We start from the raw sequence: 14,773 nt of genomic DNA, 5'->3' as shown, positions 1-14,773 counted from the left end.
TTAATTAGCATTTCTTTTTCCCAAATAATTGCAAAAATCTTTGTACAAAACAGGGTAATCAATTATAGCTTTTATTGTATCATTCTGTTGCCTTTTTTTGTTGGTTATACTTTTAATTCTTCTGTATACATGGAACTCCATGATTCACAACGACAGAGTGTGGCCAATAGAATTCTTATATGTTAAAGAGAAGGATTTTGGCAATAATAAAACAGTTTGGGGTCATTAAAAGCATTTCTAAATATGTCAGCCTTTGCCCTTTCTGTTTTGAGTACAACTCAATTTTCATTTGCAGTACCTGTCCAAGACAGAAAAATTTAAAAGCTGTAAAGATCATTACTTTAAAAGTACAATGATATTGGATCATATAGGCTTAGCATGACTCCACCCCCCCCAGATTACATTATAGCCTCTTACTTGCTTTTATTTCCAAACCCTCTTACTGCAAAAATTATCATAAATTTTTTCAGTCCTATTTATCATCAGTACAGTATATATAAACATCTATAGTACATGTTGTTTAGTTAAATAATATACTTTTCTCCTAATTTGAAATCTAGTCTTCACAAACCTCTTAAGTTACAGTACTGCTCTTGTACTTGTATATATATATATAATTCTCTATAATATATTAATATAATTAAATTAATATAATTTATTAATATTAATATAATGATATTATCTATAATATATCTCTATAATTCCCCATATGCAAAATATGAATAATCCCTCACACCACATATGCCTTGTGAGATTTTTACAAAATTTTGGTAGTTTATTATTTTTCAATTTAAATGACTTATTTCAATTGAAATTATTTTGTCCCTCCCTATAGCTCCCTACTCCACTGAGAAATTTTTGAAAGAAAGGAAAAAAAAGAAAAAGGAAGAAAAAAACAAAGCCTTTAGTATATAGGTACATAGTCCATTTTTTCACATTAGCAATAAATGTCAGTTTCTCTGGCATTTTAAGTTCCTCATGTCTGTCAAAAAGTGTCATGTGTTTCTTTTTCATTTTTTTGGACTCAAGATTTATCATTTATCATTATTATTAAAGTTCTAAAGTCTTTTAAATTTGGTTTTCTCTGTATAGTAATGTCTTAATAGTTCAAATAATAAATCCTAGGAAGTAGTCACTATACCTAATTTGTATTGCTTAAAGTAATAATTGAATGTGATATTTGGTTCTAGCTCAGTAGAAATATGCAGTACGCCTTTTTATAGTATGCTTACTTCATAGGATTTAGTATTAGTACGAATTGGGACCTGCTTGTAATATGATTTTTGAATGTGTGAATTGATTCAGTCATTCTAGAGAACGATTTGGATCTATGTACCCAGCAATACTATTCCTAGGTTTGTAGCCCATAGAGTTAAAAAACAAAAAGGGGAAGGACCTATGTGTACAAAAGTATTTAAAGTAGATTTTTTGGGGGGTAAATAATTGGAAAATAAAGAGGGGTACCTATCAATTGGCAGATGGCTGAGAAGGTTATATAGTATATGATTGCAATGAAATATTGTTGTATAAGAAATGACGAGTAGGAGGAATTCAGAAAAAACAGAAAGGCATATGAACTGAAGCGGAGTGAAATAAGCAGAACTAGGAGAACATGGTACACAGTTAAAGGAAAACTGTAAAATGAACAATTGTGAATGACTTACATATTTTCAATAATACAGTGATCCAAAACTATCCTAAAAGATTCACAATAAAAGTGCCATTTGCTTCCAGAGGGAAAAAACCCGAGAGTCCAAATTCAGACCAAAATTAAACTTTTTTTTACTTTCTTTCTTAAAAATTTTATTTGAGTTTCCTTCCACAAAAAGATTAATAGGGACAAAATATTTAATAAGACTGTACTTGTAAAATCTAGCTCTGGTTGCTTGCTATATCAGGGAGAAAGGATTAGGGAGGTGAAAAGACTAGTGTGGGAAAGATTTCAAGCCTCATTATTCTTTGAAAAATGTTGGGAACATTTTACCTCTAATTATAGAAAAAAATAAAAAATTTAATGCAGTTATTAAATAAATCATTCTCATAATTCTGCTCACTTTGCTCTTCATCAGTTCCTAGAGATCTTGCTAGTTTTCTATATCCATTTTGTCATGATACAATACTATTTTATTGCATTCATATTACCACAATTTGTTTAGCCAACAGCCAAAAAGAAGACACTTTATTTCCAATTTTGAGCTATCATGAAAAACTGCAATAGATACTTTTAAATACTCTTAAATGCTACAAAAAGCTGCTATAAATGTTCATGAATGCTATGAAATACTATACATCCATGAAGTTAGAAGTGCTATGACTGAGTCAGAAGATATACCCAGTCTGGTAATTTTCTGAGCATAGTTTAAATTTGCTTTCCAAAATGTCATGACCAACTCATATGTCTAATAGAAGTGTGCTATTTTACCTGTTTTCTAATAGCTTTGAGAATGGCCTGTTCATGTCCTTTGATAATTTGCCTTTTGGGGACTGGTTCTTAGTTTTATACATTAGAATTATGTTCTAATATATCTTGGAAATCAGTCTTTTATAAGAGAAACATATTGCAAAGATTTATTTTTCCCTTGATACTTGTTATCCTTTTAATTTTTGCCATATTAGTTTCGTTGACATAATGACTTAAAATTTTATGCAATCAAAATTGTCCATTTTTATCTTGTGTGATTACTTGTTTAGTCATGAATTCTCCCCATCTCTATATATGCAAAAAAGTAGTTATTTCCTTGCTATAATAATAACTTACTTATAATGTAATCTATTCAGTAGGTCATATGTCCCTTTGAAGCTTATTTTGGTGTATAATAATGGAGAATTAAAGTATGTATTGTGCCTCACAATATCTTAATGGAAATGTTAAATTAATTCACAGTATCTGCATAGAAAATGAAGAAATAGAAATGTCAGAAAGTAGTGAGATGCATAGAAAGTCAAATAATTTCTTTGGCTAATTGGCACAACTTTCATCTTCACCAAACATATTAGAGCTACCAAAGATGAAAACCAGTAGGCTTGAGTTGTGTTTCCTTTCATTTTTCTCTGATGGGGAATACAAAAGTACTATAAAATGTCTAAAATCTTACTAGGAACCACAAAAAATTTACAAACCACCATGGGATTTTTCTAACATGCACAATCACTCTAACCTCCAAACAGAACAACATACTGACATGTACATAGTAGATAATAAATGGTAGTCAAAATTAAAATGAAAAAAATCATACAAAAACATGAGGATTTCTGCTTCCAGGAACTTAGATGGCAGAGTAAGAAAAGCACTCAGTCAGTCTGCCCAAAACATCTACAAGCATCTACTCATACTCAAAAAAAGAAGAAAAAGGCTCAAAATGAATAAAAATAGGAAGAAACCAGTTTACGGGGTGAGAAAGGGGAATAGACTAGCCCTGTAACATTGGGAACCAGCAGAGCAAAGCAGGGACCTTGTCATTGGACCATGTAAGAAATATGTAAAATTGTCCAATTGAATTTTATATCTTGCATTTCAGCTTTAATTTTTCATATGGTGGCATTTTTTGTCTTAACGGTTAGGATCAATAAAATAAAGTTTCCTAGGAACATAAAGAAAAGGAGGTAATCTGAAACCTTAAAGGTTCCTAATTGGGTAAAAACCAGAAGACTTTCATGCAGAGTAGCATTCATGCTGTTTAGCATTTTAATCAAAAGTGTAGGTGAAAGGAAAAGGGGAAAAAGAGATAATTTTAATTTTCTGGTGGCAGAAAACAGCCTCTGCAGCTAAGGAGGAAAAGGGGGGAAAACATTTTTTTCTTTTTTATTAGTGCTCAATATTGAACTCTACTGGCCAAGACACAGCACTGAAACAGGAAGGGGTTAGGGATGTGGCTAGAGTCGGGGTGTAAGGGGTGTATTTAGGGCCTGCTAGAAACCAAAATGGAGGATATGACTACAAAACTGTGTGGGGTTTGGGTTGCATTTGTCCCATAAGTGGCTCTGGAGGAGAGACAGGAGTAAGGCAGGTTTGGGTAAAGCATGGAGGAAACTAGGAGTTAGGCAGGGGTGAGCGGAAAGAAAGCCAGGAACCCCTTGCCAAGGCAAAAAGCCTGGCAGAGGTTAGGACTCAACCAGCTTCCCAGCACAGAAAGGGACTGCCCCCCTTCGGCTGGGCTGGAGGTAGGGAAGGAATTATTTTACTCATCATCTGGCACTGAGGTAGGTGTGGCAAGATGCAGAACAAGAGTGGCAGAAACAGCAGGGGCACGGGGCTTGGGCAAGCTGCAGGCAAGGGTGGTGGGAGCCTGAATGGCTGATGGGGTAATGCCAGCTTCAGCTGAAAGCCACACCAGGGCGGTCCAGGGTGCAAGTGCTGATAGCCATTGGAGACTGTGGCTGAGGCAGTAGGTTGAGGCAATGGGAGAGGAACAAACCACAGCCTGGTGGCTTCAGTGGCCAGGACAGCCCAGCAGAAAAAATCCTCTCAGTTCTTATCCCTTTGTAGATGGCCATTTGTGAATTTTAAAAATGAATGTTCAATATTCCAAGTATAATATTTAATAATATTAAATTCAACTTGAAGCAAAGAGAATATAAAAAGCTAGGGAAATTGAGATCTCCCCCAGCCTTCCACGTGGATAAGAGGGTGTGGGCAAAGAGAACTGTAACTAAATACCAAATCAACATATAATAAAAGGAATGAGTTGGATTTAAAATTTTAGTAGATATCATTGATGAATAAATTATTGAAAACTAACATCTCCTGGCATTCCACACTTGAAGAAAGCTTTTAATAGGTGATTTTAACATCATGTATGCCTTTTAAGTAATTACACTATTTTTTATCATCTCTTTGTGGTACAAATTGGTGATTATACTGGATCATATTTTTCCAGTGCTTAAAGATAAAATTGGATTGATTAATTGACTGATTTTTGAGAATGATATTTACAATTATTATCTTAATGTAAAATATAAGTCCTCTGTAAAGGAGGATATTGAACAAAAGATCTCTAAAATCTTTTTCAATCTCTGACTATTAGACATTTGGATACTAAGTATTCACTCCATAACTAACAAAATCCATTAAGATTTTGTCACATTTATGGATACTTAATATTTTCAGATATATTTTATGAATTGATATTACTGATTTTTAAAAGGGGTTAGCTATATAATTTCTAAAATACTTCCAAAATATCTGATTCTGTATAGTCTTTGAAAATTAAAAAAATATATATAGTCTCTACCAGTCCTACTCAGCAATTTGTGCTGACTGGTCATTTTTATTTTAATGAGTAATAATAAATTTAATAAATCAATAATTATAAATGTATATATACATAATGAGTTATATGTGTTATAAATTATACATAAGTACACAATAACAAATAAAGAAGATGAAGAAGAAATAAAGGTAAAAAAGAATTTGACACATTTGATGGAAAGCCACATTGCAGTGAGCCTATTTCACTTCTATTCAGTTTTGCCCTAATTTCTCCTTCACATCACTTTTAGAAATATTTCTTTATTTGTTACATTCAAATACCCAGGTAACTCCATCCTCTCCCCCCATTAGAGAAGGCATCATTTGACAAAAAGATATATATATATATATATATATATATATATATATATATATATATACATATATATATATATAATTATGTCTTGTTTATTTCTATTTGTCAGTTCTTTCTCTGAAAGTGGATATAACTTAAATGTCTTTTGCAACTTTCTAGAATTTCAAAAGGGAAGAGCAGAACTTTGTGGTTCAGAATGAAATCAACAACATGTCTTTTCTTATTACCGACACCAAGTCAAAGATGTCAAAGGTATTCTAATTTGTTCCATGATTCTAGGATATATCTTACCTTATTTTCTTTTGCAGTTTAATTCTGAAAAGCATTGGTTTTAAGTGTTATCTACTTAATGATCAGCTCTGCAGGAGTTATCAAGGCATTTTAAGTTATCTTTTGTACTGTGTAATAGCTGAGAGTTTTATTTAAGAAGTTAAAAAAATAATTCTTATTCCAAATTTGGATTTAATTCATATTTTATTATATTAATTTACTATGATTCTTTATTTATGGGCATACACTACACAGTAATTGCAGTGATAGATAATGAGAGTCTGAACTAAGGTAGTGTCTTGTTAATAGAGAGATGCTGTGGAGGTATAAATGAAAAAAATTTTGGAAATTTATTTGATAAGTGAGTAAGGTAATGATGCTGAGGTTATAAACTTTGGAGTAGAAAAATGGAGAGTTGTTTGTTGAGAGTAGTAAAAAAGATAATGTGTTTTCTTTTGTATAGGGTGAGTATGAAATGCCTGTGCCTTCTGAAATATCCACCAATCAGCCAATAGTACAAGAGATTTAGCTTTATACTGGTCTGAATCATCTAAACTGAAACGGTAATTAAATCCATAGGAGCTATTGAGATCACCCAGAGAGAGCATATAGATAAGGAAAGAGAGCCCAGGACAATCATGAAGGACACCCACAAATTAGAAGTATTATAATAATGAGGATCTAGTATAAAAGATAGAGAAGTAGTCATATAGTGAGAAAGCAGAATCTGAAGAAGTAGGATAAAAAAAATCGAGAGAAAAGTAAGTTTCTAGGAAAAGAGTGGCCAGCAATGTTGAAAGCAACATAGAGATCCAGAAGTGAAAGAACTGAGAAGAGACCATCAGATTTGTTAGTTAAGAGATTTTTGGTAATTTGGGGATTAATAGTTTCAATTTAGTGATAATGCTGGAAACCAAATTGCAACAAAGCTAGAAGAAAGAAAAAGAAGAGGAAATTTATGCAAAGATGGATGATATTTTATTTGGAAAGATTGTTTCTTATTTTCCATATTTTTTATTAGAGGAAGGACAAAACCTTTAAAAGAAGGGGCTTAAAGTCTACTGGACTGACAGAATTTCTGAGGGAAAGAGTGAAATAAACATACACTAAATTTTTAAAAATAGAAGTTGTTTCTGCAAAAGTATTGGAACTCTTTAATTAAGATGAGGAAGGGAAAAAAAGACCAGTTTTCATAAAGATCTGAAAGCAACTGGATAAAAGAAAAACTGACACTGACTCTATATCCATGTTTGTCCTCCAGGCAGCAGTCACAGATCAAGAAAGGAAGAAAATGAAACGTAAAGGAGACCGATATTCTATGCAGACCTCTCTTATTGTAGCAGCCCTGAAGAGATTACTGCCAATTGGACTGAACATTTGTGCACCTGGAGACCAAGAACTAATTGCCCTAGCCAAAAACCGCTTTAGTATGGTACGGGTGTGCCTTTTTTCTAGCTTTAATCAACAAATACTCCAGGCTATTTATTCACTCCTTGCTCAGTCAAATCTATATCTTTGATTCATCAACATTGAATGTTTATTGAGCATCCAATTTGTATATGGTGGAGAAATATACACTTGGCTAATGAGGGTTATCTTTTCCTTAATGATGTCTTCTTTGTGATAGTTTGATGTTTATTTAAAAACTATACTTTTTGTACTCAAGCATTTTACCTTTTTTAATTCTAATTCATAAATGCTAATGTTCGAGGACCAAACCTATAGACTGAGAGCTGGAAGGTCTGTCAGAGTTTATCTATTCTATGTCCTCATTTTACAGAGGAAAACAAAATCCCAAAGAAGCTGAGGCATTTTGCCATCATTACACATCATAAATAAGTGACAGAGCTAGGATTTAAAACCTATTTTTTTCTAATGCCAAATTCAGTACTACACCAGATTGCTCCCTTTTCAAACTTCAGTTACAGGAAATGTCAAAAGAATTTACCATATGAGGGGGCAGCTGGGTAGCTCAGTGGATTGAGAACCAGTCCTAGAGACGGGAGGTCCTAGGTTCAAATCTGGCTTCAGCCACTTCCCAGCTGTGTGACCCTGGGCAAGTCACTTGACCCCCATTGCCTAGCCCTTACCACTCTTCTGCCTTGGAGCCAATACACAGTATTGACTCCAAGACGGAAGGTAAGGGTTTAAAAAAAAAAAAGAATTTACCATATGAGATCATATGATAAAGATCCATTGTGCATACTGATTTATAAAGGGTAATTCCTTATGTGAAAAATGAAGTATTGAAATCATGTAGAAACTCATTTTCAAGGAATTCATATCAATAAGAAACCCAGTTTTGTTCTCCTTTTATTCCTTTGTCCCTTTCTTGAAGATGATAAATATGAGGAAAAAACATTTTGCAAATCTGATGACAGTGATGATAGCAAATATCTAATGTTTTAAAATCAACAAGGCATTTTCCATATAAAAGCCTTATGAGCTAATTAGTGTGAGTATTTTTACCCTTATCTTACAGATAAGGAAATTTAAGAAATGTGAAGTCGCGCAGCTAGTATTTAGCAGAACTAAGACTAAAACCTAGATCTTATAATTTCATGTCTCATGTTCTTTCTACCTCATTATGCTGTCCTTCAATAAGTATATACTGGAATATAAGGGAATACTTCAAATCCTGACTTCCCCAACCATTCTCACATATGAGAACTCTATGTTTCTATAGCCTTCCTATATAAATTTAAATATGGTAAGGAAAAGGAGGCATATAGCATGGTAGATGTAGAGGGAGACTATTCTGACAGTTCTGTGGGTTATGTTTGCAAAGGCTCCATAAACCTAAAAGGGTTTTCTACTATAACTATAATAAGGGTATATAACCAACTATTCAACTATTGTGCAACAAAGAGAAAATCATAGAATAATTCAGTATAAAAAACCAGTTTTGTTAGCCAATTGATAGGAGTGCTGGGAAAAAAAAAAACCAAGAAAGCATCTTCTTGACAATTTTCCTGATATAAATTTAAAAATCAACCATTTTAGATATCAAAACAGTTACTAAACAAAAAAAAAATTAATTGGTTGTTTTGCTTGAAGATACAGTTTATGTAAAGAACATTTTTTTAAAGAATACCCAAATCTTAGTTTTCTAATTTTGGATCCTATAAACAGGAGGTTTATTTGCACATTATTTTTTATTTTTAAAAACCTTGTACTTTGTCCACTAATGTGTAGTGCCTGACCCATTGTAAGCTTTCCCTCTGATGTTTATTTCTTGACAGAAAGATACAGAAGATGAAGTGCGTGATATTATCCGTAGTAATCTTCATCTACAGGGAAAGGTAAGCTAGGATATTTTCCAAAGCATCTTTTAGTGTTTTTCAAACATTTCTTTTTTTCAAAAGGATAATCTCACAAATAACTTGAGCTCAGTAATTCAATAAAGCAGAATATTTTGACCAGTTATTTTTTTTCATTGTAAAAATCCTTTGTTTAAAGAACATCAAAGAAATCAATTTTCAAGGAAATTGTATGCCCATTAGTACAAATAAAACCAATTTTAAGGAATATATGAGAATTTTCTCCAGAATTTTTGTAATGATCACATCCAATTTAAATAAGTGAATGTGAATCTAGTTAACTCTATCTACTCTTTGTTAGTAGAATGGGGTCTGAGATATAAGAAATCATAAAAGTTAGAAAATAAAAAAATAATTATCTATAGTTTTGTTTGTTTGAATGTTGGTATATTTTGGTGACCAGCCACCTTTTTAGCATTGAGTACTCATCAGTTGTACCAAATATTTTATAATGGACCATGCGTTAAGCATGGGGAATAAAATGAAACATGTTTCAATAAACACTTTTCTACAACACAGAAAATTAAAATTACATGTATAGATAATATTTAATTACTTACTATGTTCCAAATATTATGCTGACTGAGTATTTTACAATCATCTCATTTATTTCTCCCAACAACCCTGGGATATGGGTGCTATCATTATTCTCATTTTATAGATGAGGAAACTGAGACAAACAGATTAAGTGACTTACCCAGCTAGGAAGTGTCTGAGGCCAGATTTGAAATCAGGTCTTCCTGACTCTGCCCGGCTCTCCATGAGCTATTCCACCTAGCTGCTGTGACAGAGGCTGGCACAAAAAAAAAAAAGTGCCAGGCTGAAGAGTGTGTGAAATTGATCATCTCGATGGGGGAGGGACCCCAAGGGATTGGAATCTTGAGGAGGAGAAGACTCTGGCGGGTAGAGGAGTTGGTCGCTGTCAGTCTTGAGAAGCCAAAGACAGAAAGTGGGAAAAGACTTTCTCCTAAGGGTTACCCACTTTTCCTGCTGATGACTGGAAATCTTTCCCCCCAATACTTCCTGATTGAAGGGATTTTCTGAAGAGAAACCTGAGCAGACTTTACCTCAGATCCTATTGTCCAGGGGTGAGTCAACCTGACTTTTTCTCAGGGGGCTTAGGCTGCCAAGGCCTGAATTCCCCAAACTCGAGGAGGGAGGAAAAAGGATTTTAAATAGGGACAGGGACCCCTTTTCCCCCTCTTCCCTTTCCCATCCATTCTGTGCTAATTATTCCTTTGTATTACCTTGATTGAGTTGATATTAAAAGAATTAACTTTTCCTCAAGCAGTGTGTGAGTGAACAGATCAAGGGGAGATCCTTTGGTCTCAAGTAGTCAAGGGGGAACAAGTGGGACAAGAGTAAATTGGGAAGAGCAGCCTTAGCTAAGGAGGGAAGGCAGTAGGGGGAAAATCTTCAACTCCCTCTCCTCTCTCTGAGCCAACTCTAAACATCAGCTGTCTACCCTGTACCCCACTTTGAGAAGAGGGTCTCCATTCTTTCTCTCTCTCAATACTGAAAGTCTGAACCCCTCGAATACAAATTAACCTCCCCTCATAATACAGATGGCACCCTGGATTTAAAAGAACTCCATTTATTAAAAAAAAAAAAAACTTTAGTGACTAACTGTCACCAACTGTCATCAACTGTCAGTTGTGAATTTGTTGTCAATTATAACTCTTGAGGCTATCAGCCTTTGTCACTGGCTCTGCCTAGGGGTCTCCATACAAGATCAAAGACATCTTGATTCCTTGGGTGGGGGGGGGGGGTAAAGGACAGTTACCAATTGCCACTCTGGTCAGTTGGAAAACTGAGAAAGAGAATCTATTGTAAAAGGGAGGCTGTATCGAGGCTGTCAGTGATAGGATCTAGCCATCTTAGATCCTGGTCAGAAGCAAAGCTTGTGGGGACAAAAAACATTTTCTAACTGTTAACTCCTGGCAGTTAGAGCCTAGAAAAGATCTAATGGGAAACATGTTACAACTACTATTGTGGCCTGTGGTGGTAGGAATAATTGCAATTTATTGGAGCTACTGTATCATTTATAATACAGTGGCAGGGATGATAGACAATGTTCTGGGTACATTAACCAATATGACTATGGCATGGATACAGTTACCAATAAATTATCTAGATGTAAATTGCCTCTGGCAAATCATACCCCAAGTCTATGTTGTGTTCATGGCAGTGACTAACATCTTAAAGTACATCAAAGCTAGTGTCAACTTGATCTTTCAAAAGAAAACTGTACGTGCTCTAGTGATAGATAATAGATTGGTTGCTTGGTCAGATCCCTACTATAACTGAGTTATGCCAGGATTACATGCAGAGAAAACAAGGAATGGGGAAGGGAAACAATGTGGAGACTGGGGGACATGATGAGACAGACTAATAAGGACAATGTAGTTACTAATACTAATACTGGAACACCATTAGGGGTAATAGGGGGAAATGACACTGCCAATAACATACAGGTGCAAAACAACAAGGCACTAATTAATGCATCTGCTAACAATCTTGCAAATGCATCAAAGGTTCAAAAGACTATGCCTATGTGTGATGTAGCTAAGGTCACTGATAACTCTGGCATCTTACATGCAAAGGTCATTCACCACCCATTATTTAGAGTCTTTATGTAAATGCATGCCTAAGTTTTTATTAGAGCCTCATCTTGCAATTAAAGAACTAAAAACAGCATTTTGCCTCTATGAACCAGATTATGAGGATGTAGAAATTCTTTTATCTGAACTTTTTACAACCCAAGAACATAAAAACTTTATTGAGCAAACTAGAAAAGATTTCCTCACTCACAAGGTGGCCAGAAATTTTTGAGGATCTGGATTTTTCTAATCCTAGATCAATGGCTTATCTAAGAAAATGCCATGAGGATCTATTGCAGGGGATGAAGAATTTTCTTTTCAATGCATCGGGACAATTTGACAGATTATCCCAAGAAAAAAATGAACACCCAAGTGCATTTATCAATCGCCTTATTGAAAAAACTGAGGAACTCTTGGGTTTTAACCCTGATTCAAAAGGCACATGTGAGGAGTCAATTTCTCAAGGGCTGTGATAAGCATGAGGGATTTCTTCAGGAACTATTGCCCTGAAGTTTGACACCATCTCACTTAACAAACTTAGGGACATTGCCATCCATCTCCATGATAATGAAGTAGAACAGGACAGGGAAAAAGATGATTTAAAGAAAAAACTCCAAGAAAACTCTGAAATCTTAAGGCAGAAAGAATTAGAGAAGTTTAAGAACCTGGCCACAATTAAGACATTTAACAGACAAACCACACAGATAAACCGACACCCCAAAGTCAACAGAAAGTGCAAAGAGATACCAGGACTTGCTTTTTGTGTTCTCGTAAAAAACACATAGTGAGAAATTGCCCAATGAAACATCACTATGAACAGGGTCAAAATAAGAGAAATGGGAAAGGTCAAAATATATATTATCAAGGAAAAGAGTATAATAACAAAAACTATGGGAGACAGGACTCTAATAGCAAGCAGTGTTGTTCTCCCTGCAGACTGAGAGAAAAGGAGACCCCAGACCTGAAATCCATGGAAGCAGCAATAGCTTCTGGAGCAAAACGCCATTATTCAGAAGTGGAAGCAAGGAATAATCATTATACCACATGATGCCAGACTTTAGCATTATCTAGTAAAAAAGAGACTAATTTGGGAGGCACCCCAGGGAGAAAACATGAGGACATTAGCATAAAGTGCAAAAAGGGAGATGGTAGAAAGGAAAAAGAAAACTTTTAAAATTTTAGTTGTGGAGAAACATATAGTTGGACAAGATGCCAAGGGATGCAACTTAAGTACAAAACAAAAGTCTATAATTGAGATGGAGAGAGAAATTGAAACAGGTAATAGCAAACATGAAACGTGACATTTATGGTTCACAATTCATGGGCACACAAAACTACAGGGAGAAAAGGAAGTAACAGATTAAAACCTTTTTGGAAAATTTCTTAGTTTGCAGAATGGGTCTATGGAGTGGAAAATCAAACAGGGCTAGCAAATCTTTAAAACAACAACTTAAGTATCCACTTCATTCTGACAAGATAGCCAAATGAGACATTGTTGCAAGACACTTTGGAGCTGATACATTTATACATCTAAGAGGGGAAAGAAAGACAAATGAGAGAACTCTTAAATCAAAAAGCCAAAGACTTTTACCCACGAAATCCCATAACACTCAAAGATGCCAATCCTGGGGATGGGTTTAGAACAGATCACTACAAAAATTCCATTGACTGTTTATTCCCTGAACCAGAGACTGCAAAACAATGTAAAGGAGTGGGAACAAAAGAGTCTTTGATAGTGAAACATCATCCAAGCAGTTCTCAAAATGAAATTAACACAAACACAAACCTTTCCTCTGAGCAAGCTGTTAGCTCACAGACAGCAGTGGTCCAAAGTGACACAGAGCTAGTTAATAATAGTGCATTGAATGAGTGTGGAATAACTGAAGAGGGGATGGTAGATTACACTATGATATCTGGAGAACCTGAAACATCTACTAGCTATACATGTGCATTATCATGGGGAAAGAAAAAGGTTCTGATGATAATAGGAAACTTGTACATGCAAACAACACAATAGCTAGTTTGCAATATGAGGCAGAGATACAGGAACCATATGTAAGGATCAAAGTGGAAGATCAAAATTACAAGACTCTCATTGATACAGGGGCAGCCAGATCCATATTAAAGTCATTCCTAGGGTATACTATGATAGAGGGTGATAGATAGAATGGATTTGATAGGTGAGTTGCTCTGTTTTACATGCCTTTCAATTAGGATTTAGATATGACATTATGTATTTTACCATGTTAGAGGAAATAGCAGCTTGAAATACATAAGTATTCTGGGACCAAGAATGTTAGTAGTGCATGCCTTAGTGTCTGTTCTGTTGCAAGAGAAGAGGTAACTCAGGGGGAGAGAATGATTATGAAAAAGGGGAGGAAATAAGCAAATTATCAATAAAAGATAATTACATTTTAAAATGCTTGCTGTGGACTTTTAACTTAGGTTTTACATATCATTCCATATGTAAAATTCTTTTTTTCTTCTGATCAAAGTTCTTTTTAACATTTTAATTTGTTCTTTGTCATGATAGGAATCATGACATTTGAAGACTTATCCATGCATTTAGCTTCTATTTTAAATTATTTGGGTTTATTAAATGTCCATGTTACTTTTGGGGTTGTCTTCTCTCTTTGCCAATTAAGAACTTAAATTGATTGCTGCTCTACTGACCCAGAATAATGATTTTTTAAAAATTGCCTTTACTTTAGCTTGGGCTTTCATTCAAGAAACAGCTGCTAACACATACACATATATAATCATGCACACTCCTTTTTTTCCTTTTGACTTAGACTGTATGAAAAATGGAGAAGTATGAGATAAGATGGTTGACTGGATAAATAGCCAGACCAAAAGGCTCATCAAATTAATGATTAATGATTTAATGATTCAATGTCAAATTGGAAAGAGATTTCCAATGTAGTGCCCCCAAATCTGTTTCACCCTTGCCATATAGCAGTTCATCCTTGACTTGGATAAAAGCATAAATAGTGTGCTTATAAAACTCACAGAAGATACA

At 34.5% G+C, this 14,773-nt stretch overlaps 1 protein-coding gene across 2 annotated transcripts in view; it reads left to right on the top strand.

Annotated features, from left to right (window-relative positions):
- The window catches only part of RYR2 (ryanodine receptor 2), a 760,518-nt gene that overhangs the window by 604,666 nt on the left and 141,079 nt on the right, over positions 1 to 14,773 (top strand). For both annotated transcript variants that reach the window (XM_056816085.1, XM_056816086.1), the window contains 3 exons: positions 5,724 to 5,816; positions 7,096 to 7,266; positions 9,077 to 9,136. In XM_056816085.1, the coding sequence (XP_056672063.1) occupies positions 5,724 to 5,816; positions 7,096 to 7,266; positions 9,077 to 9,136 (324 nt within the window). The remainder of the gene's footprint in view (positions 1 to 5,723; positions 5,817 to 7,095; positions 7,267 to 9,076; positions 9,137 to 14,773) is intronic.

This window comes from Monodelphis domestica, chromosome 2 (genome assembly GCF_027887165.1).
Source record: "Monodelphis domestica isolate mMonDom1 chromosome 2, mMonDom1.pri, whole genome shotgun sequence".
Lineage (NCBI taxonomy): Eukaryota > Metazoa > Chordata > Mammalia > Didelphimorphia > Didelphidae > Monodelphis > Monodelphis domestica.
This window is presented reverse-complemented; position numbering and strand designations above follow the sequence as displayed.